The following is a 25,816-nucleotide window of genomic DNA, read 5'->3' as shown; positions in this document are numbered from 1 at the left end:
ATCGATCGATATTTATCTTAGTCGGAAGGCGGCATCCGCCTCCCTCTCAGGCGTCGTAAAATCACTCTCCTGTTTCCAAATATCTACCCCCTCTTTTACCAGGCGATGCGTGCTTCTCGATCTGCGAAAGGTTTCGCGAAATGCGTTGTCTTCCTCTTGCTGCTTCTCGATTCGTTCTCCAATGGCAGGAGTACCGCCTTTGGGTACTCGAGGAAGACGTACATGAGGGAGAAGGTCCGGAAGATGTGAGTAGAGTCTCTCGTTTTTCCCTCTTTATTGTTCTGGAATTCTCGCGTTATCTGCAATTGGTATTTGTGTGTTAGAACCGAAAAGGATAAGCTTTTCGTAGTTTTGATTTAGCTCATTGACCTTCGGGTAATAGTAACGATGTAGATTTTGATCGAGTTGACCGAACTCCTGTATACTGATCGCAGTCCAGGTGTCTTCGTATCTTCGATATCAAGGTTTTTTTTTTTGTTTGCTTTGTTAGGAGAAATGATGTTAAATTTGGTTGAAATAGTTCATCTTAAGTCAATATGAAGTTAAAGAATCAGTTTTAATGTATGTCGGAGGTAATCTACTTGTTCTTTATTTAGTTTGTTGTAATGATCACCTTCCTAACCCCGCGATCACTTTGAGTTCAAATCCTAAGACAGAATTAGATCTCGACTCACAAGCATAAAGTTAGGGTTACTTTGGATCTATAAAATTAATAGGTAACCCGAGATCAAACGGTTAGATGGCCAAGCGCTTTTGGGATTGAAATAGATTCATAATGGAGATTGAATCTATCAGGATGGAGAAAGGGGAGGAGGTGTGGTAGTGAACGGCCTAAGGTTATGGTAAGATGGTGAAAAATGACACTGGTGGAAATCGATGAAATCGATTGAGAAGGGATAAGAAGAAGTAGGGTCATTCCTTAGAGTCAAAATGGTGCGGCCATACGAGGAGGTAGGCAGCTGTTGCTAGCCTAGGTGGTGGCTAGGGCTTCCACAGATTGGAGGTAGTCGAACAAAGAGGAAGGAGATGATCTTATGAAAATAATTCAATAATCTAATATGACTAATCAGATGCACACCACATTTATTTATAGATGGCTCTCTGACTTGACCAGACTTGGTAATAAGATCGAACATGCTCGAATTTTATTGCCTAACATAAGCAAAAACACTCAATTAAAATACCCAAACTGGGGTTCCTTGCCTTCGGGCGTTTGAATGGTCTTGAGGCGTTTGAATATCTAATTTATTTTTTGGCTATCGAGTAAATGCGTTTGAACAGTCTTGAGGGCATTTGAACACCCAATCCCGAGACTTGCTCATTTGACTGATTGGAACATTTTACTTCTTCTGCAAACAAACTATTAGCTAACTGTTACATTTGTTTAGAAAAAATTATCTTATAGCTTTATACGATGTTTTTGTCTTCTTTTTCAGGTTTTACCATGCTTATGAGAAGTACATGGCCCATGCTTTCCCGGTTGGTTTATTAGAACTCTGAAGGTATTCTGAGTTCCTTTTTCTCTTATGGCTTTACTAATGAGTATTCTTTTTTCCCTAATTTGCAGCATGATGAATTAAAGCCTCTTACAAATTCTTTTACCGACTCCCTTAGTGAGCTTGGGAATCTAAATGTATTGAACTACTGACAAGTTAAGATTTTTACAATTTAAGCTAACAGTTAAGGATACTTAAATGTGATATTGAATATATTTGTCTTTCAAATTTCAGCTTGAACATTTACCGCGGAACTATAATGGATCAGCCTTGACACTTATTGAATCTTTATCCAGGTATAATTCAAGAACGACTCACTTAGTTGACTTAAAGATACATAACAATTTCCCTCAGCTATAACCAATAACTGTTGACTGTTGCATGTAGCTTCAGATGAATACAAGTTCCCTCTAGTGATGTAAGTTGACTTTTGAATTATATCTACACATGGTCCTTTAAGATGAGATCTGAATTCTCAATTTACTTCTGAATTTCCATTAGGACCCGAAATGTAGACACACCATTCTACTTTTTGACATTTGACGCATCGTCTAGTGACTCTAGTCTCTACTATATCTTTTGTCTTTGGTACTGATAGTCATAAGTAGGTTATTTAACTGTATGGCTATGATTTCCTGACTAACTAGATTAAAAGATGATGCATGTGTTTGTATCCTTTTATCCTGTAAAAGTATACTTTTACGATGCCAAAATATTACTAGAGGTACATATCATATTGACATATTCAATAAGGTTGATAGATGATGCTCTCTCTGTTTGGCTTATGCAGTCTTGTTGTCTTAGGTAACTTCACTGAATTTGAAAAAGGAGTTCTTTGGCTTTCAGATAACCTTACGTTCGATGCAGATGCTCGGATAAATCTGTTTGAGGTACCTGTCTAGAATATTTTGATTGTAATTCCTTACAAAACTATGTTTCCAGGAGGATTCCTTTATATGATTGATCAGTATATATATTTATTGTAAATTTAGATAATCAATAAATTCTCTAACAGTTTCTAATTTCCTGTTCTGGTTACTTCTGTAGTGTAACATAAGAGTTCTTGGAGGGCTTCTTTCTGCTCATATTCTAGCAGATAATTATAAAAGACGGCTAGCAGATGGATTTTACAAGAATCAGTTACTTAACCTTGCTGAAGATTTAGGTCAGCGCTTCCTACCAGCATTTGAAACTCCTACTGGTTTGCCTTATGCATGGATCAATTTGAAGGTAAAATATCTGCATCTTGAAATCAAATTTGATTTACAAAATTCATTCAGAGTTTTATACCTTTTTCTACTTTCCTGCAAATCATATTTAGTTCTTTTAGAGGATGTAATGGATGTGTGGTACTAGCCTAATAACTAGCACTTGTGTCATGCTCAGTTTCCCTCCCATAAGCAAGACCGAGTGGGTGGTGACTTAACATTTTACTGTTTAGATACATTAAAGAACAAAAACTAGTAGCTGCATCGAAAATTGAGCAGAGAAACGGGAAAATTTGCTTATCAAGCAAGTGACTCAAGTTTTTTTGTCTCAGATCAAAGAAGTCTGAAACTGTGAAAGAGAATTTGTAACCTTTGCACATTCTTCTGCTGTTTCTCGAATGGTATAATCATGATTATATATATAGGATTGCACTGAACTTACTATCATCTAATCATTCTAACATGTAGGCTATAAATAATGAGCCAAAAAGCCATTAAAGTTTGCAGATTAATTATATAAAGTTGTGACTTATGAATGAAAAATTGTATCTCAATTACTCTATAGTCTTTTCTTGTCGGAGTATTCATCCAAAGAGAAGGTTTACACAAGAAACAGGTTGAAAAGATATATACTGACTTATATAGATTGCTGTTTGAATGACAGAAGAATATGAAGATAACAACCACAGATTTTGAGGACTCTAAGAGAGGCATATCTAATAAGTATAGAAATTGCTGTAGTAATCTTAATTGCAAATTGCAGCCTCGTGCAGTTCTCAATCTATTTAACTAAGTTGAATATGAATTTAAAATTATGGGATTACCTTAATGTTTTGAGATCCATGAACACTGAACATAATATCAATGTTTCTCCAGTCATTCTTATTCTAGCAGTATGTGGTCTGCCTTTCTTGAAAATGCTATTTCTTAGTTCCCACTCTGAGGGTTTTCATTTGGGCAGTATGGAGTGATGGAGAATGAGACAACTGAAACTAGCACATCAGGATGTGGTGAGAGTGCTGAATGTTCATTCTTGGAATTGAACTTATTCTGCATCAGTATATATGAATAGATTTTCTCACAAATTTCAGGTTCTCTTATTCTTGAAATGGGAGTGTTGTCGCGTTTAACTGGTGATTCTAGATATGAAGCTGCAGCTCTTCGTGCTCTCCGTAGATTATGGAGTATGAGAAGTTCTTTGAATCTTCTAGGTACAACACTTGATGTTGTGACTGGAGAATGGATAGAGTACTCATCAGGCATTGGTGCTGGTACTTTCCATTTCACATATATCTATCTGCTTCAATGGTTTATCAGATAATGTTTAGGTCATAATCATCTTTGCTAGTAACTTGTTCTTTTGAATCTGGTGCTGCCTTATTATTTTCCTATTGGTATCTACAACATAAAGATTGGTGATGCAACAATATTTGGTTCTGTCGATATTGCTGCTCAATTATATGTGTGTGTGCGCACGCGTGTGTGGTTATAAGTTATGTTATTATCTTATTTTGTGATCTCTTGTAGGAGTTGATTCATTTTATGAATATTTGATGAAAGCTTACGTTCTTTTTGGAAGCGATGAGTATTGGGATATGTTTCATTCTGCTTATCTTGCTGTGCAGAAATACTTCCGCCATGGCCCATGGTACAGCCTTGAGCATTTCTCTTCTGGTGTCTTTGAAATTTAGTTACTCTTTCAAGCTACTCTCTTGGAGTGATATGTTTCAAACTTTCAATTACTTGTCAATTATATACATTTATAAAGGGAAGGAGGGAGAAATTTGTTGGTTTCTTCATGCCATAAAGAATGGCATCCTAATGGTTGCTAATATTAAATTCTTTGGATTATTCATTTTCATCAAGTGCTTAACATGAATTTATTATTAACATTGTCATTGTCATAGTGATTCATTCATCCCTAGAAAATTGTTTATGCATTAGGTTGTGAGATGTAATGGATTTCATTCATCCCACATTAGAGTTAATGATGGTTTGCAGTTTGCTTCACTAATGATCTTGCACAAATGAAAATTTTCAAGTTTTCATATTACTATTGGGCGGGCCACAACTGTTGCTTCCTCTCTTTTCTCTTCATCTGAGACTTGTTTTCTTGAAAAAATTCTACAAAATCCAAATGCTATAATTTTGTGTTTCTTTAGGTGAAAAGGAGTAAGATATTTCTTTGCTCTGTCAATTTTTCAACCTGTAATGTATAGAGACCTTACAAAATGCTGATGCTAATATATTTATCTGTCTTTCAAAATCATCTCCTTCCAGTAGTTCTAAGCTTACTTGGATCTTGTTTATTCATTGAGAATTAGCATGAACCCTGTTTTTTGTCATGTCAGGTATCATGAAGCAGATATGAGGACTGGAAAACCAACATACTGGCAACTAACCAGCCTTCAAGCATTCTGGCCTGGTCTCCAGGTTGTTATTAGACATATATTTGGACAAATAATACATATGAATTTCGTATTTTATTGATGTATTTTTGTCGCTAGAAGACTCTTGTAGGAGATGTTGCTGCTGCAAATTTGTCACATCGTGAATTTTTTCATGTATGGCAGAGTTTCGGTGTGCTGCCTGAGAGGTATATTTGATGTTTAAATTCTGAGGAAATAATTAAAATTTCAAGAGTACATAATGTTTGTTTGAATAATTTTCATTGAATGAGAATCACAACATTTACTATGAAACAAGTCTTGTCATGAAACAAGGTGTGGAAATAATCTAAAGGAAGGATCAAGATGATATCTTTCAGTTTAGGGAGCTGTATTAATTTAATTCAACTACTATAAGAAGTTAAAGAATAATTTTATAGCTCAATCTAGTGTGTTCAACTTTTTCCTACCATTCCTTTGCTTATAGCTTTCAAGTCATAGTGAGTTAGCAATGCCTTTGGCAATCTGCAGAAATGCTTAGTTTCTTAACACGAGTATTTTTTTTTAACTTACACAAAAATGCTTTATGGGGAGTAATTAAGTAAAAGTTATTCAGGTACTTAGTCTCTCACTTGACTACTTTGTTAAAGTTCTTTCTTCTGTCTGTTCTTTTGCACACTGTACCTTTTTCCTCTAACTCCTCTAGTAGTTGCACTAAGCATGTGCAGATTAATTGCATATAAACCATCCTTCTTTTCAATACTTAATGCATATAAAAGACAGTCCTCGTGTTACATGACATATCTCAAGACATTTTTTGTTTCTTGCAGGTATCTTCTAGACCATAACATGCTGCATCCCACAGAGAGATATTACCCGTTGCGCCCTGAGCTTGCAGAGTCTACCTTTTACCTTTATCAAGCAACTAAAGGTTAAGTAACTGCTCCTAGGTTCATGCAATTTAGTTAGAGCTATCATGCACCGTGGCCAGTGAATCCCTCTTGTCATCTGTTAAATCTCAAAAATTACTAAGAAACATCATATGGCAGACCGCCTCCCTGATGCTCTATTAAACGGTTAATGGTCCTGAAATTGTTTTAAACCTACCTATTTGTCCACTTCCGCATGAATGTGCTATATTGTTTAGGCTGCAGATAGGACATGATATGGACCCATGTCAACCACCATTGTTAATGACAAATAGAACCTTCCTGGCCTAATGGGAAATCTTCAGTTTGACTTATCTTTGGATTATCTAAAGCATCCTAGAAGTTGCTTGGAGTATCCAAATTTCTTATTGTTTGTTTTTGAAAAGCAGATACTTAGAGGAGGTATTTGGTGCATATCTGATGAGTATTATATCTAGATACAGTATCTGGGATGATATTTTAGAGGTTGAGTAATAAAAAGTAGGCAACAGACTTTAAATTAGATGCTGAACACGTCAAAATACTGCAAACTAGTACATTTTTATAACTTCTATATCTCCGGTATTACATTGTCCTCCGTTTGGGTACATTAGTTGTTAAAGCTAATATATTCAAAAAATTGAAGGATAGTAAGAGATTCATCTCCTAATTACTTAAGTATGATGAACAAGGAGCACCTATGAATGAACAATTCACTTGCGTCTTCTTTCTTGCACTGCTATTGTGCTCTACGTGGACTGGAGCTAATGGAATAGGGAAAAAGGGGGAAATCAGAAATTCTTATTAACATTTGACTGCTAATGTTCATAAAAATCTCAAGTCTTCTTAGTTTATCCATAGAGATTATGCTAAAGATGTCTATTCTTTCCCAGTTCCTTTGTATTTCAGTTTACTAACATATTTCGATATCAGATCCTTGGTACTTGGAAGTGGGTGAAACAATTGTTGGGTCTCTTAATTACCATACTAAAGTAGATGGTGGTTTTGCAAGCGTTAGAGATGTTTCAACTATGCAACTTGAAGATCATCAGCATAGCTACTTTCTGTCTGAAACGTGAGTAGCTTACTTTTGTCTCTATAAAGGAAAATAACCTTCTATTCAATTGGAACTTGTTCATTGCTGATAATTAAAAGCTTCTAACTACAATGAGTTAATATTTGACAGTCCTGTTTTTCAGATGCAAATATCTCTATCTTCTTTATGATGATTCTTTCTTGGCTGATCAAAATTATATATTCACAACTGAGGGCCATCCCCTTCCTGTAAGAGGTCTGTGGCATGAGAAACTTCCAGATATGTACAGTAATTGGATGGCAGTGAAGGTATTATCTTTATCCTTTCCTCTTTTCTATCACTGCAACTGGTTGTCTTTTAGCGTAGTGTCTTTGACTAACTGTTTTCATGTTTTTTTACCTATTCAACACAAATTTCTCTTTAGCTTCCAAAATCTAGGACGTATCTTGTTATTTTGCCTGTATCGTGTTGGGGTCAGCTTTTTGGTCATATTATTTCTTCTTATATAAACTGTCTATAGTTTTTGTATTTGTTTCTTGATGTTTCTCATTATATATTAAACCTCAATAAAATTATCTTTCCATTATCCCTGAATCTTGGGATCAGCTCATTGGTCATATGACTTCTTATATAAACTATATAGTTTTCTGGAATTGTTTCTTGACGATTCTCATTTAATATTAAACCTCAAGCTCTTGGATAATGTTGGATGGCTATTTAAGTAGCTAAGTAATGCACAAATCTGATGTGGAGGGGAAAGACCCCATGTTCACTTAGGGAAGAGGTAGCCAAGGCAGGAACTGCATTTATTTAAGAGTACATCCATAATCATAAAGTGATGGGATATCAAGAAAAGGTTGGATAAGGAGCTCAAGTAGGTGTAACACTTGCACGAGCACAATGTGAATTATCAGGTCCAACTGCGATTTGGATGTGTTAGAGAGAACTTTATACTAGTTATCTTCAATATTTGGAAAAATTCTTAGTCACAAGTACCAATATAGCTGTTCATCCTGAGTATAGATACAGTTGATGTTTGAAGTGCCAATTTTCAACACTGACAAGATAATAATATTAGCACTTGGGATTTATGTTGGATATGTATATTGGTATGTATTTATGTATGAATGTGGTAGACTGGTATGCTATGCTAAGCTAGCAAGTTCGTTCGGTAGATTGTTTTATGATACTGGGGACTGTTTATCCTGTGGTTTTATTTTTGTAAATTAGCCTCTTCAATTTGTACAGAAATTTGCAAGATAGATTTGTTAGAAAGAAGAAGATTTAATGAATCTAGCCTCCCTAGAAGTAGTGCATAAACTGGCAAATCAGATGGATGACAAGGCTTCCTTATTATGTTCTGTTGTTTAATACAACTCTAACCAAATTGCGTTGCGCTTATTTTCCTGTAGGATGAAAATCAAGCATCTCAAATAAGTGCATTATCATCCCAAGTGTGTCCAGAAACAATCTTTGGAGGAAATATTGGTCTACGCTGCGAGAGCGCATGTCATGTCCCTGATGCCCATCCGAATCACAGATGCAGAGCTGACGATGATTGTGGCATCGATTCAACTTCCTGTAGGCAGAGAACTTGTAGTGTGGCTGGCTACTGTGGCTTGTGGCTATTTGTAACTTAAATTTCTTTATCACATGTACAAACTATCATTCATTCTTTTTGTTAAAGTAAAATAGAGGTAGTTGGAAAAAGAAACACTTATACATTATAATGATATTGTTGTTCCATTTGATGGTCTCACATTGCTGTCCAATATATACACTACTGACACATTTTTGTTGCTGGTCTTAGATTGTGACTTCTTTTGGCTTAATTGTGAATTTAACAGCTGGTCTCACTTTGTTGCCTATTTATTCTGTGTCATATTTGAAAAGCCAGGAACTAAACAGAAGGACTTCCTGAAACTTACCAGGAAAAAGAAATGGCATATCATATCAACAGAAATATTCCGAAAATACTTGATATTTAGATTGTACTTTGTGAATTAAGAGGGGTTTCGCTTTGCAATAGAGTTCCTATAAACCCTATTGGGACGTAACTTGCAAAAAGGGTTAAATTGGATCTGGTCACGTAGCTATTGAACTCAACTTAGCAAACCGGTTTGACCAAACGACATCGAACTATCGAAGCACCCAATCCTGGCTCGGTCGGACCAAACCCAATCCCTCCAACCCCTTAACCTATTTAAACCTCCTCTATCCCCCATTCGCTTCCCAAAAAGCTACTAGATTACTCTGACAGCAAGCAGACTCGGCGGAAGTCCTCGCCCTCTCTTTCTCCGTCCTCTTCTCCTCCCTAGTCTCTCCTCCCTCCCTCTAATGGAGTTCTCTACCCTTCTCTCCTACTCTTTCAAACCTAGCGGTCGTCTCCTCGATTCTTCTTCCACCTCCTCGTCCTCCTCTTCTCACTCGTCGCACCATCCCGTGACACGGCGCTCGGGTTTCCTCTTCCGTCCTCTTCCGGCATCATCGCAGTTCAGGAGTAGGAGGAGAGGTTTGACCTCTCTTGTTCCCAGGGCTTCCTCTGATATGCTTGACGGAAGGCCGAGCCGAAGCGGAGGAGGCGGAGGCCAAGGAGGTAGGAAAGTCTACCGGCAATCCCAAGCAGAGAGGACATTGCCTCCGGTGCCCGTGAAGGAGATCGCGTCCTTCGTTCTCCCCGCTGGAGCATTTCTTGCTGTTACTTTTGGTAAGGGATTGCGCTTCGCCTAGCGTCGTCCTTTCTTATTTTTATTTCTCTCATTCTTTTCGTTTTCGAAAGTGAAATCCAAATCAAAATTAGGCTTAGACCTAGAATGTAAGAATCCAATTGAGTTAAGATTTTTATTTGAGATGCTCTCTCGGTTCAACGTCTAGGAATGTGTATATTGCTTTAGTAATTTGGACAGACTACTAATTTATCTTTTCAGGGGACAGTCTTGTGGAAGGTGGTTGAGAAGGTACTTGTGGGAAAACCAAAGGGCTCCACTTCTAGAGAGCAGGGGACAGTCTCTTCAGGACTGAAATGGTCCTTTGCTCCTGGTTCAAACTTATCATCAGGTGCTAGCTTCAAGCTTGAGAGGGAATCCAAGCAGAGGCTCAATGAGTTTGCAAAAGAACTCAGGTCATTTAGAAGCGTTGACATGGCAGGTGAGTCAGTTATTGTGTTATTTTAAGTGTTTAACTTTATGTTCTCTATGTCATAGATTAGCACAGATATCTTAAACTATTAGAATTAAACCTTCGCCAGACATTTCATATCAATCTTGAATAAGGCTCCTTTAGTAGATTTTACAATTGAGGAAGTTTCTATGACTGAACGTTTAGTCGTTGTCAGACCTCTAGGACTCTGTGCTAGACTTATTTCTAATGAAAACTGTTGGCAGATAGAGGGAAATCCTATATAGATGTGAATGAATCCCTTTACTTAGTCTTATTAACTATGACGCTCTATAATCGATACTTAATACCGTATGTACTGGAAGAGACTTGGATGATGCTGGTGCTGATCTTCTCATTATTGTTGTCATATTCTATTATGGTATTCCTGTGGCAAACATGCTATACTATCTGTAAGAAAATTGTGACACTTAGAATTTTGGATAAGATGACTTGCAAAACCTTTTTTGGTATCTTGCATGCTAGAAATGTCAACCTCCAGCAGCAGTCTTATAGCTTGCTAGGCCAAGTTTCTTGATTGTTCCTGAACATAATCCATTTCTGTGGCTAAAACTGTAGGTCTCCTCTCTTTGTTGTTTTGACAGGTCGTAACTTTGGGGATGATGGACTGTTTTTTCTCGCAGAAAGCCTAGGTTACAATCAGGTCAGAGCTTTTGTATAGTGGTTTTCTCACAACTTCATATTCATTATTGTGTTATGTTATATAACTTCTCTGCAAGATATTCAGATCTAGAACCTTTCATTCTACTGAAGGCTTTATTAAATGATTTGGTAATAAAAATTCTTAGATGCAATACTTTTATGTTTCAGAGTGCTGAGGAAGTGGACTTTTCGGGCAATGGGATAACAGCAGCTGGATTAAAAGCATTTGATGGCATTCTTCAAATAAATACTGCTCTGAAAACTCTCAATCTGTCTGGAAATACGATCGGTGATGAAGGAGCCAAGGTCACTTCTCAAATTTTGCTCTCTCAATTTTGATGCACTTTTTAGAATTGTTTGTTGTGGTTGCTTGGTTGATAAGCTATTCTCATTGACCATTTTCCTTAATATCTTTCTCTCTTTTTAAGGTAAATTCGTTTATATATCAATATTTAAATGTTGCGAGCCAGATAAGAAACAGATCCCATATTTTGTCAATTGATAGAAATTTGTTTAGTTATTCTACTACCCATATTTACCTCTATTATTTTTCTGGTGTGCCATATGTAAGAGAGTATTTTGTGAAGTACCTGGTTGTTCCACTATACTTGGGCAGTCATTTTCTTTTTATGATTTCAATTTTGTGAAGTACCTGATCTTCTCTTTTTGTATATTCTGGAAGATATCCTTTTGAGTATTATGATTCAGGAGGAAACCTTATAGGATGTTTCTTCCTTTTGACTTCTTAAATCCAAATTCACTTGCTGAGTATAACAATCATCATGCTCACAGTGTCTTTCAGATATTCTGGTGGGAAATGTTGGTATTCAGAAACTCCAGATGAACAGTACTGGTATTGGAGATGAGGTTGGTTCTAATTGGCCATTTCTGTCTATTTAATCTGATAACTGCTTCTTGATGGAATACCACGTCTCAGCACTTTAGATGTACCTGAAAAAAATTCCAATGCAGGGGGCAAAGGCGATTGCGGAAATGCTGAAGAAGAATTCCAAGATACGTGTATTGGAACTTAATAACAATATGATTGACTACAATGTATGGCGGGCTTCTTGCTCATTCTCTTCAAGATTTTTTTTTAATGACATGTGTATTTATTTTGGTATACATTCCCTTTTTTTTTTTTTTTTTGGAAAACTGAAATAGGGATTTGCAAGTCTTGCTGGAGCCCTGCTTGAGAATAATGCAATTCGGTCTATACATCTCAAGTTAGTTGCCCGATAGACATAACTTTGCTCTGATGCTTACTTGCTTATTTGACATATGCATGTCATGCTTTACATATTCATATAGTTGCATTTCTTGCTATGCTTTGAAATTGAAATAATATTACTTTCGTTTGGATCACATCTAGTGGCAACTATGGTGGAGCACTAGGTGCAGCAAGTTTAGCAAAAGGAATTGAAGGAAATAAATCTTTAAGGGTACAATTCTATTCTAGTTAACTTTATGCAGTTCACTTGTTTGTAGATTGTAGGTAGTTACCAGTATGGTTCATTATGTAGAATGTCAGTTATGCAACATCTGATGAACCTTAAATAAATGCTTCATTGAAATTGCTGCCAGGAACTTCATTTGCATGGAAATGACATTGGTAATGAGGGTGTACGGGCATTAATGTCGGGATTGTCTTCTCACAGAGGTCTACTTTTAGAGTGTGACATATACTTTTCTCTTCTATTAAGTCTTATTTGTCTGACTTTCATGGTTTTTTTTAGGGAAGATAACACTTTTAGATCTTGGGAATAATGATATTGGCTCCAAGGGTGCTTTTCATGTTGCTGAGTATATCAAGAAGACCAAGTCCTTACTATGGTTGAATCTTTACATGAATGATATTGGCGACGAGGTATAATTTTTGTCAACCAGATGTCACCTTTTGCTTTTCCTAAACCATTATGTGTTTGATATTCTTGAACCATCTGTCAAGGTAGATCTGTCCCATGTTTGTACTCAAAGGAATTTTGTATCTAGCATTTTTACTGCAACACCTGTGCTGGTAAAATGCCCAAAGGCAACAAGCATATGAACCAGCTGGCTATATTGCTTTTTTCCTAGAAGGAACAACTTGAATTCTGGCTGGAGAATAAAGCTCATTTGGATGCATCTGAACCATTTGTCAAATTTTAGAAAGTCTTAATGACTTGTTACCTGTACAGAGTGGTCTCACAAAGTGAATGATTTTCAATAGCATGGGGATGATTGTGCTTAATAATTACCCCTAAACTTTTGTCTAAATTATGATATGTGGAACAGTATTTTTCTATTGAGTCACATGCCACATTGTGGTTTGTGGCATAACGGTTGGTTATGCATTGGAAGACTAAAATTGTCCACATTTTTCCCTTCTATGGGTGTTTATGCATGCACATCCATATACACCTTCATCAATTGATGGCTCTGTATGTGTCATGCACTTGCCCTCACAGCTTCACTTGTATTTTGCATAGCCATCTTTATGTGTAAACATGTGCTTGTGGATGTATACGTTTTCTTATGTACGACCATTTATTGTTTGTCTTCATCAACTGTAACTGTAACTTATAATTTTGACAGGGAGCTGAAAAGATTGCAGATGCTCTGAAGCAGAATCGCACAATAACTACCGTAGATCTGGTGAGAGTTATTTCTTTAATATTTCTGTCATCCTCTCTTTGCCTATATCTTCACTGTTTTGTCGATGACTAGGAGCTGTCAAGAATCCTAGCCGTCATATTGTGTTCTCAAAGTTTAACATTTTCCAGGGTGGTAATAACATCCATTCAAGTGGGGTGAGTGCGATAGCCAAAGTCCTGAAAGATAATTCTGTCCTGACCACAGTAAGTCATAAAAGATTTAGATGTTTTAGCGCATTAAATCATTTCCCTGATATCTGGGGCTGATGCATAACGAGTCTTGCAGTTGGAGTTAGGCTACAATCCTATGGGACCTGATGGGGCACAGGCTCTGTGCGAAGTACTGAAGTTCCATGGAAAAATAGAAACATTAAAGCTTGGTTGGTGCCAGGTAATTTTTTATTTTAAAATGACGCTGATTCAGCGTATCTCCTCCATTTCTGAGTTGTATGGTCTGCAGATAGGAGCAAAGGGTGCTGAATACATTGCAGATTGTTTGAAGTACAATACCACATTATCAACTTTGGACCTGCGAGCAAATGGTCTTGGAGATGATGTATGTCTTAAATAAATATCTTATGGAATTCATACTATTGGTGTTTCTGATTGTTTCTCATTGGAGTTATCCTTGTCTTTCTTCTTGTAGGGGGCAGTCTGCTTAGCACGCAGCTTAAAGATTGTTAATGAAGCTTTGACATCTCTTGATTTGGGATTTAATGAGATAAGGGTAAGTCTAGGAGAAAAAGCACTTTTGTGAACACTAAGAACATTTCTGAGAGCATCGATATTGTTGTAATGTCTCTGTCGCGACAGGATAAAGGAGCATTTGCTTTAGCTCAAGCACTTAAGGCCAATGAAGATATTGCAGTCACATCCTTAAACCTTACGAGCAACTTCCTTACCAAATATGGACAGGTTTGAATTTATATAATCTCTTGGTGTTAACTTGTAGAATTCATGTTTACATGCTGCTTGATTTGTATGGACAGGTTGCTCTATCCGAGGCTCGAGACCATGTATTTGAGATGAGTGAGAAGGAGATTAATATCTTCTTCTAGCTGCATTTAACTCTCTCTCTCTCTCTCTCTTATTTATTTTCTTCCTTTTTCCCTCCTTTTCCTTTATGGTAAATAGTTGAATATACATTGGGCTTCCTGCTTGTGCACATAGATGCATTAACAGCCCAGGTGAGGCAATTCATCATTGAGGAGAAGGCTTCTTATTGTTGCGGGTTTATTATTCAAAAACCAAAGTGAGAGTCCAACAATGAAGAGATTGGTCGAGATACCAAACGAAGAATTCTTTTTTGTTTATGCTACTGGTTTACGTACAAGTAGTAAGTAGTTGGATGTTAGGTCCAATGTTTTGATAGCAACTTTGTACATTTCGTAGTAGTGGGCAATATAAGTTATGTAATCATTATTCTTTCTCTCATTTTGAGGCTTCACAGATCTAGTTGTAATCATCTAACGGGATTGTTTCCCGTTAATGATCTTTACTCGACACTACTGCCAAACTCCCCTAGTTGAACATGTTCAACATGTTAGGCATTGTGATTTAATTTTCCCAGCCATAGACTTTTTGAGATCGAATTATGCTCTGCTACTGTTGCTTATTTTATTTTTCTGGCATCTCTCATAATTTACAACGAAATGCCTCAAACCTTGGGTTTCGTCTTCGTCGTATTCCATAATATAATCCAAAAACTAACGAAGTGGACGTTTCCTTTTCTCCTCTTAAACTCTCTCTCAAGTCTCAGTAACGAACAAGCTACAAATAAAAACACACTTCTTTATCTGGTAGAGGACCCATAACTCTTTGACGGCATTACTACGAAGAAAACACACTCTTATCCTGTAGAGGACCCATAACTCTTTGACGGCATTATTTAGACGTGACCTCACAACAGCTAAAGTTGGAAGGTGCCATTTCGTTCTCTACATTACATCAACTACTCTTTTATCATCTCTGTCTGGTTTTTAATGTCATGGTAAGGCTAATGGTTGCACGAATTCTATAGTGAATGCCTATAAGAACAACGAACTTTGTTATCTTCTGCAGCTGAAAGTTATGTGCTCAAGTATCCCATCCACAGTTCTATGCCAGTTGCAGGTCTCTATCATTATCATTCCCTAATCCTAATGGAATAAATCGCCTACTCGTCATTATATATGCTGCCCATTCCATGATAATAACACTCACTAGTGCCAAATAGTCGGATAGAGTATTTCTGAGCTGGATTTATTTAAGGACTCCTGTGGATTATAAAATATGTCCTATTTTGCAGTCTATTAATATCCAGTCCACGTCTGCGAATCGAGCTGGAAAAATGCCAGCGAGGCACTGATGCATCTCTCAAGAACTACCAAGTAATCTGTTCATCTGGCACCATCACCTCAGCAACATTCTTAATAGGCTTTCTTGATTAGTGGTTCCAGTTTACAAGTGCATACTCAAAATTAATATCGCAAGTTACGAAGGTTGATATCAAATTAGTAACAGTAACAGTCTTGATATATATATATATATATCTTGATAGGAAGCCCCTAAAAGATGTTGAAGTTGTTGTCACTGTCATTATTGATCCATTCGATCTTCTATTAAACTAGATTCGATGTTACATGTAAAGAAAATTTATATGTTAACATTAACATATTTTTAGCATGCCCATCTCTGAACCATAACTCATATCTACCTAGTCTTTAATGTTGTTTTCATGGATGTCATCATATGTATCATTGCTCTCATGATCTTATCCATGGAGCTCAATTTTTCTGACGTACAAACCTGTGACAAGATTGCTATATATATATATATATATATATATGGTCTCTTTTTACAACCACACCCATGCATGCATCTTTGCATGGCGTAACACACACCCGTATTCCCCCACCTACGTACGTAAATTTTATTCAATCTTTTCTCCTATACAAATAGACTATATACCAAACTTGAGCACCTAGTCGTACATGCACAAAGACCAAAAGAACCTTGTGGAAAAGGATGGTGAAACAAGTTGGGTAGAGGAGAGGTGGATGGGTATTCTTGTCCTACTCGTACATACACTTTTTGCTTTCCTTAGATGGCTTTGGTGCTAACCACCTATATAAATCGGTGTTATGGAGTTCGTAATGGGAATAGAGTCATAGAGGTGTGAGTGATGGCTTCTTCAACTCTTTGGTGGAGTCTTCTTCTTCTAGTAGTTGTTTGCAATGGTGGAGGAGCATTTGGGAAGAGGATTTTAGCTGATGATCAGCAACCTGGTTTTGATCAGAACTATGTCATAACATGGGGAGGAAACCATGTCTCTTTTCTTGATCAAGGGAGAGAGATCCAACTCTCCATGGATAATTCTTCTGGTAACCATCTAGCTATATATATAGTCGTTTTGCTACACTGTGTTTATTATATATGCTTGATAGATTTTTTAGTCTTCTTTCTTTCTGTTTATAATTCTTTTTGGCTGCACTTTGTGATGTCTCTTGAAGAAGCTAAGTTTGAGTACTTAATAGGTATAATATTCGTATAAGACTATATATGATAGTATTAACCAGTGTTTAGCATAATCCCCTCCAACTTTCCAAGAAAGATGCAAGTACTGCACATATTAATATTCTTTCGCCTTTACAAGCTTAATCCCAATTATAATTCAAAGCATTGCTGCGAGTATCTAATGGTGATTCTTCTTCACGATGATTCTGCTAGGTGCTGGATTCAGCTCCAAATTGGTCTATGGTTCAGGACTCTTTCACTTGAAAATAAAGTTACCTAATAAAGATTCAGCTGGAGTTGTCACAGCCTTTTATGTAAGCTTCTATGATTTCCTTTTGATCAAATCTCTCAGGCTACCCAAAACAAAATCCAATTACTTATTAATTCTCCACAGCTATCCTCTAATTCAAATAACCATGACGAGCTGGACTTCGAGTTCTTGGGGAACGTAGAAGGGATGCCTATTTCTCTCCAGACCAATATCTTCACCAATGGACAGGGAAACAGAGAGCAGAGGATAGTGCTGTGGTTCGACCCAACTGCGGACTTCCATGATTATAAGATCCTATGGAACCCTTATCATGTTGTGTAAGTTGACCAAAAATGTTTTGGTTTATTTCTTTTACAACTAAATATGCTATAAATTTGAGTTAGAAGATACAGATGAATGATACCACATAGAAATTGGAGAAAATATTAAGAGAATGGTAGAAGAGTAATGGTGGAAAGATTGATCGTAGTTTTGTATATTAAGATGTAATTAAGTGGTGGCCTATTCATAGTTAAATGAGGTCATTACAATAATGGAGAAATATAATACGAATCAATCATAATTGGTACTGATAGATTTACACTAAATATGAGATGGTAAATATGGTAGAAAATAAGATTTATTACCAAGTACGATAATATCATGGTAGATTTTTACCATATAATCTAAGAGATATCAAAGTAATATCTGTACCCCCATAAAGTATTTAATATCCTACCAATTATTGTTTATACTGCAGGTTTTATGTGGACGAAATCCCAATTAGGGTCTTCAACAACCTAACAAGTAATGGAGTGGAGTACCCATCACAAGCCATGAACATCATAGTGAGCCTGTGGAACGGGGAGAGCTGGGCCACTAATGGTGGACGAACAAAAATTAATTGGGCCGACGCCCCATTCACGGCCCAATTCCAGGGTTTCGACGTCGATGGCTGCGCCCAAGGGGGATCCGGCGCCGGCTCTTGTGCATCTCCAGGCCTCTGGTGGAATGCTGGGGAGTACAAGGAACTGACTCCATCTCAGGCTGCAGCATATGAACGAGTTAAGAATGATTACTTGACTTATGATTATTGTAGAGATAAAGCACGATTCCCTGTGCTACCACCTGAATGCAGTATAAAGAATACATAATATGGTAAAAGCTAGTACGCAAAAAGAAATTGTAATCATTTTAAATATAAAGACGAATAAGAGCATATATGACCATGCTTGAAAAGGATAACGCAATATGGTGTCACATATTATGGTCTCCAAGTAATCATAAATGCTAATGGCATGTGGCTCCTAATTGAAAGGGCTATCTTTGCCCTCAAATTGCTTCTAATCATTTACGCAGAACATCAAAGGAATCCAAAACCTAAGGTTGACCAGAAATGCAGACAGGTATGGAACAGTTCACACTTTACCATTATCACGGTTAAAAGAAAAACCCAAAATTTATCCTGCGAGCTGTATGAAGAGTCTAACAAGCAGATCCAGAACCTTTCTCTGAAGTACTTGATCAGCTTCTGTAATTAGGACAACCAAAATTGAACACTTGTGAAATGTTAAAAGATCATAATAACATATAGATTTAGGAGCTCCACTAAGGATTTGATCTGCACTGGTAACCATGCTCTGTTTTTCTTCAATTTCTAAAAATTAGACAATGTTGGCATTCTTCAATCGGTTGGATGGATTAACACTATGTATAGATAGAATTTACATTGCTCCCCGCTTTCGTTTGTGAGTCTTCCATTGCTTCAGTACATACTGTATCACCTCCTTCAATGTTGCTTTTCGATCCTCTTTGTAGTTCCAAAGTTCTGAGACTACATATCTACCACTGGGATTATATTCATTCATTTCCATCAGTGCTTTAGTCACTGCCTTGTAGACCTCATCCCCCAACTCTTCCTTTAAGCTTTGTAGCTTTGCATCCTCTTCCTTTATAACTTCCTGCACCACATATGTGATGTTAGAAAGATGATAAGTACTTTCCTTACAAATATTCAGGAGCAGTAGGTCTGTAATTCTTTGAATTTGAAATAGAAACCAGTAAAGAAATTCATATAAGTTCAAATTTCCCAAATCAAATAAGTTCTGTTTATTCCTTGTTTACCTCCAATAATGCTACTCTTGAGGGGAAAAGAGGCTGGAAGAGATCTTAAATTATAGGTACAAATTATACAGTGCAAAAGAAGTAACACATGAAAGTCTAAACATCAGATTCAAGTTCTCAAACTTGAACCACCAATCAAAACATGGATGTTAGTTGATAGAGCTATAAAGCTACGCAGCCATTCTAGAACCAATATTATGAGCGCCAATACAGGATTACCTTCTCCTTTCCATCAGCTATGATAACTCGGAAAGGGTGCCAGTTTGACACTTTGAGTTCATCTTGCCATTTTGAGCAAAGGATAACAGATTTAACATCTGGATCATCTCCCGGGAATTTCTGTTTGCATGCATTTTGGAATACCTTTTCGTCAAGCTCACCCATCCTCTTGATTCCAATCAACGAACGCCCAGTCAACATCTCAGTCAAACCCTGTGCCCCCACAGTTACATCAGGAAGGATGTGAAATAAGAACATTCATACTGTTGCACTATATAGATATCAAAATCAAGAGTACGTCAATGAATTTCAGTCAGCGGTTGATATATGGTACCGTTATTAGCTCTTTCCGAGCTTCCTGAAGCTCATCGTTGCTCTTGCGCTCTTTGACAACTAATGTCTGATTCAAAGCCTCCATATCTTCCATTTCCTCAATTTTTTCTTTAAGTTGTTCACTCATCTCATCCATTTTCTTCTTTACTGTGGAATCTTCCTCTCCTCCCATGTGCTTCATGACCAGTAGCTTCCCTTTCAACTGTTCTATTTCCAATTCAAGCTTTTGCTTTGCATCCAACTGCTTTTCCAACTGAAGTATCTTCTTGAGGGCAGCCTCTTTCTCCCTCTGCAGTTCTCCTTAGTAAGATAAACAATAAACAGTACACAGAGATAACTATGCTTTTTCAGAGCAATTTCGTGGAAAAAGCAAGGAGACCATAAACAAACCTTCTGTTCCTCCACAAGCCTCAACACATTTTCATCAGCCTTCTGTTGCTCCATAGTTGCCATCTGAAGAGAGCTGTTTTTTACAGCATTCTGTAAAGACAACAAATGATGCAACTGAATCAACTTCATAATTCTATCTCTGATATAAATCTAGAGCGTTAATTCTTCGCCTCAGCTTAAATAGCAAAAGAGATAAGTGGTGGCAGGAACAAAATAGAAAAACCATACAATACTATAGGCCCATTTCACAGCAGAAAGTAAACTTTTCCAGTATGGCTAAGAATGATTAAAGAAATTGATACTTGTAACTTGTAAAGAGTAAAATTACCCTTATTACTAGTCCAAATGACCACAATAAATATATCATTCACTGTCCCACTTAAACAAAATGACAAAGCTTAGACAGATTAATTGTAATAAACATGACATGAATATGTTCCCCAATTTGCGTTTTATGATGAGTGTAATCCTTCCCTGAATGACAACAAATCTTCTACTTGGATTGCCATATCGAGATGCTGCCTTAGGAGCAAAAAGTCAGATAACTTCTACCCACAAATCAACAGCTTTTCACAATATTGAAAATATAAATGAGCAAATACATTGCAAAAGTTTCAAACAATACATACACAACTTTAATCAACAAAGTCAAAAGAACTTGGAAGCAAATAAGGGAACTGTTGTGAATTTGTTCTGCAAGATAACAGCTATTAGCACTTCCACCATCTGGGAAAAAGAGATACAGTAAGAGTAATAACAAGTACTAGAATAAGCATCACTACCTTTTGCTTCTCCTGCTCAAACTTCCTCTTGTCAATATCATTTTGAGCAGCTAGACTGTCGAGTTGTTTATTTCTTAAACCAAGTTCTTTTCGTTTAGAATCCAGTTCCTCCCGCAGCTTCTCATTCTCCTCAAATATCCTACGTGAATGATTACGAGCAAGGTGTTGCATCTTTCGGATCTCTGACACAGCATAAGTAGAAACTTTAGGAATGTAGTTAACGAATGATGAGTACAATAGCTACCAGTCAGGTCTAATAGAAGAAAACTTGCTAATTGTGCAGTATAATTATAACATATTCATCACATTGTTTAAACAATAAGTGGACCATCTCCTAACTACTGATTTAAAACTGAAAGAAAACCTGTTCTTGTAGCTATCTTGTTAATCTAGTACAATGAAGTTGGACAACAAGATAAACAGAGTCCCTATCTGAGAGACCTGTTCCAACCAGTCCTAGTTCATCTTCAGCATTTGTGATGATTCCACAAAAAAGCGACAAAAAGAAAACACCCATTCACAGTGGGAGGGGATCTGAAAATATATGGCTTCTAGAACAGAAAGCCAATCTATCAGTACTCAGTAGAAGTCCCCATCTTGAGAAACTCCATATCTAAATAGAAAAGCAAGCAAAAATGATTCTGCATACCATATATAAATCGCAATACGTTCAAATAGAAAAGGTATGTTGAGCAGTAAAAAGACAGCTGGACTAATAAAATTGAACTCATAAGTACAGGTTAACCGGATACAAGAATTAATGCGTAAAAGTAAAACACCAAGCATCACACAGACCTTCATTATAAGCATTAAGCAGCTGATCTCTCTGCTCCATCATCTGATCGAGAGACAAAGTAGTTTCATTATATTTACATTCAAGTTCTTGTAGATGCTTGTTCTTCACTTCAATCTGGCTAGCCAAATTTGCAACAAGTTTGTCAGTCTTGCGGGATTCTTCATTTGCAAGATCACTGACTGTTTTCAGATCTCCATTTTTCCTTAAATGATCCCCTATAGGGCCAGGAGAATTATAATCCTCTGTCCGAGCAACCCAACCATAAATTTCTGTGCCTCTATTATTCCTGTCATTCCAGTCCCTTTTTCCAAAGTGTGCTGATTCAAAATGATTTTCAAATGCCATTGCGTCCTTAAAACCAATCCAATCTTTTGAAAAATCTACAACTGCATTGCCAGTGAATCCTTTGTAGTTCCACAAGGAATGGACTTTTAGTGGATTAAAAAGTGACAAGCGCTCCTTTAGCCTGTTTCCACTTTCACCTATATACCGTCCATTCTTAAACTCAGTTGGGACATTCACCAGAATGCCCATCCAGGGCCAAACAAACTGCTCATCTTTGTTTTTAGGAGTATGTGACTCCACAACCACCAGTTGTAGAGATGGCGTTGTGGTTTCACTGAGATCATCTCTCAAATATTTTGCAACTGCCCGGTGGGTTGCCTTTACTTTTGCTTTCCTATTAGATGCACCTATTCCAGAGGCATGCTGGAGCAGATCCTTGTAGTTGTAACCCTGCTTCTTTTTCCCAGAACAGAAAGGGCATTTATATGTGCTGTCTGTGTTCTTTACTATCAGATGACCCGCCTTTAACTGCGAGTAAAATTTGGCCTCATAGTCATCAATCTCTGAGTCACTTACCTCAGATTCTTCTTCTGAATTATTGTCCATTGAAAGAAAGTCTGCAGAACTAGAGCAGCAAAGGAGAAATGAAACAGAAGGAAGCAGTGTGTTAGTGCTTTAAGCAGAATCAAGTATTACACATATATAATTAAATATTAAATATCTTTATTCAGTATCATGAAATCAGTGTCAACAAACCAACAAAAAATGGCTATAATCAACGTTGGATTAAATTGGAAATTATAGAGCTGTATGGAAGTATTTGCCATCACTTACAAAGGTAACTAAGTAAAGCCTATGAAACAATAAAATACCTGAAAAACAACTGATTAACAGATTTTAAAGTGAGTCGCCAGAGCCATCGGAGATAACCTTTCCAGGGGTCATTTTGGCTCAATTAAGGCATCGAGGGACTTACCATTTGTATAGAAATTGATGGTTATAATGCCAATAAAATCCTTTTGAACATCACACAATGCAAGAGACAAAATCCACCATTAAAATTCATAAAATTGAACTAAAGTATACTAATGCACTTGAAGCTACAATAATTATCTAACCGAATCACATGACGGCAAAACAAAAACATAGAGACCATTGCTCAAAATCTACAATATTAATGAAATGCATTCCATCGGATAGAAGATTGTGCTAGAATCTACTAGTACAGTTGTAGCTACAACCATCATCTAACCAAATCGAAAAGACGAAGAGCAAAGCATACGATCCAACGACCGGCATTGCTCATCATGATGTAGAAGATCGATCGATCATTACGATCATCACAACATCACTATATCATCAATAAACAGAGACGATGCCCTAATCAAGGAAATCATCAGCAAATCTAGTGCCAAGCATCATGTCGGCATCTACTACACAAACTTCGGTCGGGAAATCGTAAGAGTGCTAGAATAAACGAGAAAATCGTGGGGATTTGGGGTTTAGCGAGGGTTTACCTTGACAGAGGGGAAAGATGGAGAGAGACACAAAGGGATGCAATAAAGAGCATTTAAAATGGAAAGGTGAGCGTTAAAAAGAGAGCCGTACTGTGTACAGCACTCGCAATTAGGAATCCCATTCCCTTTCCTATTCCAACGACGGAGTCTACGAAGGTGACGTGGCAACATCCTATATCTCGATTTACTTTGGCGCTCCATCTAGCGGTGCACATTTCGAAACGTCGGGTTAGTGCAAAGGGTCGTAGACGTTCGTTGGCAGATAAAAGAGCTGGACCCACCTGTGGAGGCATCCCACCGTATGATTGAGATCCGACGGCTGAAGAAGAAAGAGCAGATGACGTGGAATTTTGAAATTACGGATTAGTAATACCTGAAGGGTATATTACTGAAATCAACCTATCAAGTTTTCTTTCTTTTTAAAAAAAAGAAAGATAATATGAATTAAATTTCACGATTACAAAAAGTCTTCAAACTTAAAATAATATATACTTTTAATCTCTTTTATCTTCTTCTATTAATTACGAGTCTTAAATTTTAGTTATTATCTAATTCTCACACTGTCCGTCATTTTAAATATATCATGATAGAATAAAAGAAATGCAATCATCTTAAAAAGATTCATATTTACATAAGAAAAATAAATTATTGATACTATAGAGGTATTGTGATAAGGGGAGCAAGGTCGAAACTATTAATTTCCACACAGTTGCCGCGAGAAAGTAGAGAAAACTGCCCCACTTCCTGTGGCAATGGGTATCTAGCTGTCATATTACTGACATTGGGGATTACTTCAAGAAAGTGGTGTAGTGGGCATGCATCACAGTAACGTTTTGTTTAAATAGGTAATAAGTGGGTAAATTGTACGTTTTACTTTTTTTAAACATGTTCGTAAATGTAATGTGATAGTGAGTAACAATAGGCCTGAGTTGAAATATTAATTAACGACTCGTCTCAATGTTGAGATTAAAATTCTTAAAGGACGAGGATTAGTGAAAGGAAAGCGACAAAGGGGTCACGGGTAATTAAATTTTCGTCCGCTACTTCCCACTGCCACTACAAAAGCGCCTCTCGCTAGTCGCTTCCACTTTCACTTCCCCTACCAACTCGGCATGGCTCTTAGACTTCTCTTCTTCACAGTGGTTCTTCTCTGCATCCTCGCAAAGGTTTCATCTCTCTTTCTACGTAGTCTTCAAGCTCGAGTTTCTACTGACCATATATAGATCTCTCTCTTGCATACATGTAGGATTCGTTCCATGAGGTAGTGGCGGTGGATGCTCACTTGGTAAGGCCATAAATATATATATATATAGAAGATCGAGATGATGGAATTATTTTGTTCCTTCTCTTTATATGCCTAGTGTTCAACCTTTTCTTCAAAACTGCAGTTGGATGCAAGATATGGGAACGGGAAGCAGCCAGCCCCTGTGCTAGGTGGGCTTTCTCTCTTAACTATTCTCTTGAGTTTTAATCTTTAGTATATTAGACAGCAATGCAAGTGATGGTGTGTTCTAATATCTATGATCAGACTGCCCGGGACGATGCGGAGAGCGGTGCAGCAAACACTCGAGGCCAAACGTGTGCATGCGAGCGTGCGGGACGTGCTGCTACCGGTGCAAGTGTGTGCCCCCGGGCACCTCGGGCAACCGGCACGTGTGCGGCGCGTGCTATACTACCATGACCACCCACGGTAACCGATCCAAGTGCCCCTAGATTAATCGAGTGCTCTGCCCGAATCTCGAGGACGATCGTGCTCTACTTTTTGCTACGTATGTATCTACGTATAGGAATGACTACTGTCTGCTAGCTTGTACTCGTACTACTTCGGCTGTAGCGCATCCACTAAGATGGTACTTGGTATTCTCGTAATTAATGCAACCTAGTGGTTATGCATTACTGTAGTAATCTCTTAGAATTAGCACGTGGCAAATAATTATGACTGAAAGAAAATCTGGTGTTTGATATAAAGTGATTTATCTTATGCACAATTCGAATGCCACTAAACAACTAGAATTTATAGATGCCAGGTGCAAGTATTACTATTCTTCGTACGAGCAATAGCATTTGTGTCCCTTATATTTAGATCTAAGGCCGGAGGAGCTTTAATTAGGGAGACAATATCTCTAAATCAGCTAGAA

At 37.3% G+C, this 25,816-nt stretch overlaps 5 protein-coding genes across 10 annotated transcripts; 4 read left to right on the top strand and 1 right to left on the bottom strand.

Annotated features, from left to right (window-relative positions):
* LOC140760275 (alpha-mannosidase I MNS5) lies at window positions 1–8,844 on the top strand. Of its 3 annotated transcripts, none has more exons than XR_012104351.1 (15): window positions 1–245; window positions 1,437–1,479; window positions 1,568–1,633; window positions 1,731–1,792; window positions 2,287–2,386; window positions 2,544–2,726; window positions 3,666–3,714; window positions 3,796–3,975; window positions 4,232–4,352; window positions 5,056–5,137; window positions 5,212–5,300; window positions 5,922–6,022; window positions 6,933–7,074; window positions 7,186–7,343; window positions 8,448–8,587. XR_012104351.1 is itself a non-coding variant. In XM_073097175.1 (15 exons), exons 1-15 carry the CDS (start codon window positions 106–108, stop codon window positions 8,673–8,675), a joined length of 1,728 nt encoding a protein of 575 aa, XP_072953276.1. In that variant the 5' UTR covers window positions 2–105; the 3' UTR covers window positions 8,676–8,844. The 3 variants fall into 3 exon arrangements, 2 of the variants coding, with proteins under 2 accessions (XP_072953276.1, XP_072953275.1); XM_073097175.1 differs by having other exon boundaries at window positions 2–245; window positions 5,215–5,300; window positions 7,199–7,343; window positions 8,448–8,844; XM_073097174.1 differs by having other exon boundaries at window positions 2–245; window positions 7,199–7,343; window positions 8,448–8,844.
* A 425-nt stretch (window positions 8,845–9,269) lies between these two features.
* Window positions 9,270–15,087, top strand: LOC140760552 (uncharacterized). Of its 2 annotated transcripts, none has more exons than XM_073097556.1 (17): window positions 9,270–9,742; window positions 9,970–10,182; window positions 10,797–10,855; window positions 11,023–11,160; window positions 11,647–11,721; window positions 11,827–11,910; window positions 12,019–12,080; window positions 12,227–12,296; window positions 12,439–12,514; window positions 12,591–12,721; window positions 13,429–13,488; window positions 13,617–13,691; window positions 13,774–13,878; window positions 13,948–14,043; window positions 14,134–14,214; window positions 14,301–14,402; window positions 14,477–15,087. In XM_073097556.1, exons 1-17 carry the CDS (start codon window positions 9,373–9,375, stop codon window positions 14,543–14,545), a joined length of 1,866 nt encoding a protein of 621 aa, XP_072953657.1. In that variant the 5' UTR covers window positions 9,270–9,372; the 3' UTR covers window positions 14,546–15,087. The 2 variants fall into 2 exon arrangements, with proteins under 2 accessions (XP_072953657.1, XP_072953658.1); XM_073097557.1 differs by having other exon boundaries at window positions 9,602–9,742; window positions 9,963–10,182.
* Window positions 15,088–16,416: 1,329 nt separating this feature from the next.
* Window positions 16,417–18,477, top strand: LOC140759850 (putative xyloglucan endotransglucosylase/hydrolase protein 1). Its single transcript, XM_073096516.1, has 4 exons — window positions 16,417–16,849; window positions 17,196–17,296; window positions 17,377–17,570; window positions 17,993–18,477. The coding sequence occupies exons 1-4, from the start codon at window positions 16,651–16,653 to the stop codon at window positions 18,384–18,386; spliced, it is 888 nt and encodes a 295-aa protein (XP_072952617.1). The 5' UTR covers window positions 16,417–16,650; the 3' UTR covers window positions 18,387–18,477.
* Window positions 18,140–23,731, bottom strand: LOC140759848 (factor of DNA methylation 5-like). 3 transcript variants are annotated; one of them, XM_073096510.1, is made up of 8 exons: window positions 23,679–23,731; window positions 21,876–22,786; window positions 21,081–21,262; window positions 20,299–20,388; window positions 19,910–20,197; window positions 19,576–19,788; window positions 18,662–19,193; window positions 18,140–18,279 (listed from the first exon to the last, which is right to left on the bottom strand). In XM_073096510.1, the coding sequence occupies exons 1-7, from the start codon at window positions 23,729–23,731 to the stop codon at window positions 18,957–18,959; spliced, it is 1,974 nt and encodes a 657-aa protein (XP_072952611.1). In that variant the 3' UTR covers window positions 18,140–18,279; window positions 18,662–18,956. The 3 variants fall into 3 exon arrangements, with proteins under 3 accessions (XP_072952611.1, XP_072952613.1, XP_072952614.1); XM_073096512.1 differs by lacking the exon at window positions 23,679–23,731 and adding an exon at window positions 23,414–23,633; XM_073096513.1 differs by lacking the exon at window positions 23,679–23,731 and adding an exon at window positions 23,444–23,633.
* A 1,027-nt stretch (window positions 23,732–24,758) lies between these two features.
* On the top strand, window positions 24,759–25,640 carry LOC140759852 (gibberellin-regulated protein 11-like). The gene is made up of 4 exons (XM_073096518.1): window positions 24,759–24,844; window positions 24,925–24,963; window positions 25,067–25,112; window positions 25,207–25,640. The coding sequence occupies exons 1-4, from the start codon at window positions 24,791–24,793 to the stop codon at window positions 25,389–25,391; spliced, it is 324 nt and encodes a 107-aa protein (XP_072952619.1). The 5' UTR covers window positions 24,759–24,790; the 3' UTR covers window positions 25,392–25,640.
* The last annotated feature ends 176 nt before the right edge of the window (window positions 25,641–25,816 follow it).

The sequence above is a fragment of the Typha angustifolia genome, chromosome 5 (genome assembly GCF_048772165.1).
Source record: "Typha angustifolia cultivar Huaian chromosome 5, ASM4877216v1, whole genome shotgun sequence".
Taxonomy (NCBI): domain Eukaryota; kingdom Viridiplantae; phylum Streptophyta; class Magnoliopsida; order Poales; family Typhaceae; genus Typha; species Typha angustifolia.
The sequence above is the reverse complement of the archived record's forward strand: the minus strand, read 5'-3'. Positions and strand labels throughout refer to the sequence as shown.

What these genes read in the sequence shown, in the direction of transcription:
- LOC140760275 (XM_073097174.1), top strand. Translation starts at nt 106, where the DNA reads ATGCGTGCTTCTCGATCTGCGAAAGGTTTCGCGAAATGCGTTGTCTTC. An exon ending in TACTTCCGCCATGGCCCATG is followed by an intron (nt 4,353 to 5,055) that starts GTACAGCCTTGA and finishes TTGTCATGTCAG; the next exon opens with GTATCATGAAGCAGATATGA. An exon ending in CCTTTATCAAGCAACTAAAG is followed by an intron (nt 6,023 to 6,932) that starts GTTAAGTAACTG and finishes TTTCGATATCAG; the next exon opens with ATCCTTGGTACTTGGAAGTG.
- LOC140760552 (XM_073097556.1), top strand. Translation starts at nt 9,373, where the DNA reads ATGGAGTTCTCTACCCTTCTCTCCTACTCTTTCAAACCTAGCGGTCGT. An exon ending in ATTCGGTCTATACATCTCAA is followed by an intron (nt 12,081 to 12,226) that starts GTTAGTTGCCCG and finishes GATCACATCTAG; the next exon opens with TGGCAACTATGGTGGAGCAC. An exon ending in TCCTTACCAAATATGGACAG is followed by an intron (nt 14,403 to 14,476) that starts GTTTGAATTTAT and finishes TTGTATGGACAG; the next exon opens with GTTGCTCTATCCGAGGCTCG.
- LOC140759848 (XM_073096510.1), bottom strand. Translation starts at nt 23,731, where the DNA reads ATGCTCTTTATTGCATCCCTTTGTGTCTCTCTCCATCTTTCCCCTCTG. An exon ending in CATCTTTCCCCTCTGTCAAG is followed by an intron (nt 22,787 to 23,678) that starts GTAAACCCTCGC and finishes TTGCTGCTCTAG; the next exon opens with TTCTGCAGACTTTCTTTCAA. An exon ending in TAGCTGATGGAAAGGAGAAG is followed by an intron (nt 19,194 to 19,575) that starts GTAATCCTGTAT and finishes TATGTGGTGCAG; the next exon opens with GAAGTTATAAAGGAAGAGGA.
- LOC140759852 (XM_073096518.1), top strand. Translation starts at nt 24,791, where the DNA reads ATGGCTCTTAGACTTCTCTTCTTCACAGTGGTTCTTCTCTGCATCCTC. An exon ending in TTCTCTGCATCCTCGCAAAG is followed by an intron (nt 24,845 to 24,924) that starts GTTTCATCTCTC and finishes GCATACATGTAG; the next exon opens with GATTCGTTCCATGAGGTAGT. An exon ending in TGGCGGTGGATGCTCACTTG is followed by an intron (nt 24,964 to 25,066) that starts GTAAGGCCATAA and finishes TCAAAACTGCAG; the next exon opens with TTGGATGCAAGATATGGGAA.
- LOC140759850 (XM_073096516.1), top strand. Translation starts at nt 16,651, where the DNA reads ATGGCTTCTTCAACTCTTTGGTGGAGTCTTCTTCTTCTAGTAGTTGTT. An exon ending in CTCCATGGATAATTCTTCTG is followed by an intron (nt 16,850 to 17,195) that starts GTAACCATCTAG and finishes TGATTCTGCTAG; the next exon opens with GTGCTGGATTCAGCTCCAAA. An exon ending in TGGAACCCTTATCATGTTGT is followed by an intron (nt 17,571 to 17,992) that starts GTAAGTTGACCA and finishes TTTATACTGCAG; the next exon opens with GTTTTATGTGGACGAAATCC.